The following is a 3,468-nucleotide window of genomic DNA, read 5'->3' on the forward strand; positions in this document are numbered from 1 at the left end:
TCAGGGACAGGAGCCTCTGACTTCCTCCATGCTGGCTGCTGCTCCACTGCAGGAACAGAAGCAGATGCTGGGTAAGAATTACTCTTGACTGCATGATGTGTGCAGGCTTTGGTTCCACTGCTCACATGGTGCTGGAGGCATCAATGACGCCCTGTTCCAACTCCTCTGTCCATCTCAGGTGAGCGCCTGTTTCCACTGATCCAGAACATGCACCCCAGCCTGGCGGGCAAGATCACCGGCATGCTGCTGGAGATCGACAACTCAGAGCTGCTCCACATGCTGGAGTCCCCCGAGTCCCTTCGCTCCAAGGTCACTACTTGTTTCTCAACATTGACCACTTTTACGTGTTTGATTATCTGACGCGTGCTTCAAGACTTCATTGTAAAAACTGTCTGGTTGCAAAATGTATTGTGTGTCTGTGTGGTTTAGATGTTTGGTGTGAATATTAATTAAGATTCCTGTCCAGGTGGACGAGGCCGTGGCTGTGCTGCAGGCCCATCAGGCCAAAGAGGCCGCTCAGAAAACTGTGACTAATTCAACCGGCGTCCCAAGTGTCTGAACCCAAGGTAGAAGTTTAAACGATTAGAACAGTGGCTTGTGAATTTTAAATTTACTTGCAAAAAGTATAAACGGTAAAATGTGAAAAGTTCTAATATTCTTTTTCTGTTTTTTTTTTTTTTTTCCCCCACAGGAATAGGAACCTTGTGATAAACTTCAGTACCAGAGAAAAGGCTTGAAAAATCGCAAACGAACAAAAATGTACACACAAAACAAAGTAAAAAGAAGTCAAATAATAATTAAAAAAAGAGAGAACATTCAATAAGTTTCCAATCAGACTTGAAACGAACAAAAAGGTAACTGGTCTGGTTTGAGTTAAAGACAAAATGCACAAAAAGAGGAAAAAAATGCGTTAAAATAAAAATGGGTTTGAGGCGTTTTAGAGGAGAGTTCTGTGACAAAGTCTAACAAAAGCATTCCTTTCTGCTATTTTATCCATTTTAAAATGTTTGAATGTTCATTAATCCTTTCTTGCTTGAATAAAAGTTATAAAATAAGCATCTATTAGATGTTCTTTTTTTAATATGAATCTCTTTATTCTGAACTAAAAAACGTTGGTCAATCAAAATAATTCGGCTATACCAAGATAATAAAAGCTCGTTTTCTCACCGAATGAAAGACGCCAAAGTAATGTTTATTTTTTTTATTGTACTTTGTGACAGAAGATCTAATTTTCGTGTGTACATAAAAACCCGTTAAGAGCTTGCCTGCTCTGAGATCAGCTCTTAACAAACACCGGCTGCCATTAAAGTTTTTCTTCTTTTCTATCGTCTGCGTTACGACTCGGACGTCGACACTTTGCGTAGGAATTGCTCAAACTTGTTCCGGATGTCTTTCACGGCAGAGTGCAAGCTCCTCTCTGCTTCGCTGAGCATCTCCTTCATCTGGTGTTGGGCCTTTTGCATCTCAGCCTGCTGGCGCTCCAGGAGGGTCCTGTGATGCAGAACAGGATTAAATAACAGACGCGCACCTGTTTTCTGTTTGTCATCCGGACACAGCTACACGTCATACAAATGGCAGCAGGGAAAAGCAAAACTCTGAAGCTGAGGTGAGGTGGTTACACACCGAGCCTGGACCGGCAGGTTTTGGTTGTTCATCATCGCCGCCATGTCCTGATTCACTCTGGCCTTCATGCTGTCGATGTACTGGTTCAGATTTATGGTCCTTTCTTGCTCATTTGGTATGTGGCGCGCTGCAGCTGTAGAAAAAAAGATGAATAAAGACGTGAGTTGGGCCCCCCCTCTTCTATCCTTTCTGAATATTGGGAACGCACCGTGAGCCGCAGTGAGAGCAACAGCCACTATGAGGAGTTTGACGACTGATGACCGGGGGAGACCTACACAAAATGCTTTAAATCAATAAGTTAACACTTGTAGACAAGCAAAATACATTTCATACTCATTGAAATTTAACTTTAGCTGCATTTTCCAGACTATTTTTTTTATTAAACTTGAGTTTAATGTCTAATGTTGCTCTTTTAAAAAGGATTTAAAGATGGAAATATCACGCTGACGTCCTGTTAATAAACTAAAAAGTGTCACTTTTGGTAAAACTCCAAGCAGTCATTGAGATTTAACACCAGAAAAAGCTGAATTTGTCCAGTTGGAGCTGATGCTTCATTCACATTTAGATGATTTTTATTCTTATTTTCATACAAATATAAAATATAAACCTCAACAGTAATTATTTTATGGGTTTTGCTGTTAAAATTGAACCCTTTCATATCGTTTTTGAGTTAAATTCACCTCAAGTTTTGTCTTGATCAATTATAATACACTTAGAACAACAAGGTGTCACTTCCAGGAGCTAAAACGTTAAATTCTCCATTTCACTGTTGGAAAAACTACTTAAATTAAAAACTCAATCACCAGAAATACATTTTCACTCATGGATTATTGAAGAGATTGAGACTCACCCATTGGTTCTGCAGGGATGTCGGAACCGGATGGTGCCTGGATGCAGGACTCTGGGTTTTTATGGTGATGCAGCTCTGTCGTCACACGAGTGATTAGATTAAAATAAAACGAAAAGAAATTTTAAATCAACTGAATGTTCTCACTGGCAGAAGACTTTGTCCGGACCCACAGGAAAAGAACCGAAGTCCTCGTGTGTCCATCTTATCATGCAGGAACCTAACGAGAGCGTCACAAAGACATCTGGGTCATGCTTGTGAGATGTTGCTCCTCTTGATCTGATAACGGAGAACTGACAGAATATCTTGTTTTGTTTTGGGTTTTATTGTCACGTTGGAGCTGATTATTTGTTAAAAGCCATTTAAACAGTCATATTTGTTCCAGCTCTTAGTACTGGATAAATCATTTAATGCTGGTAAATATTTTTTTACAGTGTAAACAGACGGATGAGAAGTTCCTTGAAGGTTCATAGAAGATAAAGTTTGTGTTTTCGAGAAATTTCACAAGATTTGAGGGAACGTCTCCAGGTGACATCATGCAAAAAATGTTCACGAAACGTGTGATAAACTCATTTATTTGACTTGATTTAATTAGGAATCCTTCACATTTAACTTAAAACCATTAAAAATATTTCATAAGGGTCAAAACCTTGTAAAAGTGTATTTATTTGCTTTTTGTGAATAGCTTATTCAATTATATATATATATATGTATATATATATGTATATGTATATGTACATGTGTGTGTCAAAGTCACTTTATTGTCAAAAGCTGCAATATGTACAGGACATACACAGGATTGAAATTGCATTTCTCTCAGATCCCGGTGCAACAATAACCATTTAACATTAAATCATTTATTAAACATAAGCATAAAATGAAATAATAAAAGCATGATACTGTCTTAAATTGTACTATGGCGGTATAAAAATATTTTTAAAAAGTATATCTATAAAATGAAATGAAGGTCCTGACATTGATATTTGTAGTGAGTGGCA

At 38.3% G+C, this 3,468-nt stretch overlaps 1 protein-coding gene across 1 annotated transcript; it reads left to right on the top strand.

Moving 5' to 3' along the window:
* Nucleotides 1-4: 4 nt before the first annotated feature.
* Nucleotides 5-924, top strand: LOC119429742 (polyadenylate-binding protein 1-like; the record flags this gene model as incomplete). Its single annotated transcript, XM_037697310.1, has 4 exons — nt 5-71; nt 179-309; nt 467-566; nt 692-924. Coding segments are annotated over 3 exons (291 nt in total), but the record flags the coding sequence as incomplete, so codon positions are not given.
* Between the last annotated feature and the right edge of the window lie 2,544 nt (nt 925-3,468).

The sequence above is a fragment of the Nematolebias whitei genome, unplaced genomic scaffold, assembly GCF_014905685.2.
Source record: "Nematolebias whitei isolate Nwh7 unplaced genomic scaffold, NemWhi1 Nwh_scaf_6549, whole genome shotgun sequence".
Lineage (NCBI taxonomy): Eukaryota > Metazoa > Chordata > Actinopteri > Cyprinodontiformes > Rivulidae > Nematolebias > Nematolebias whitei.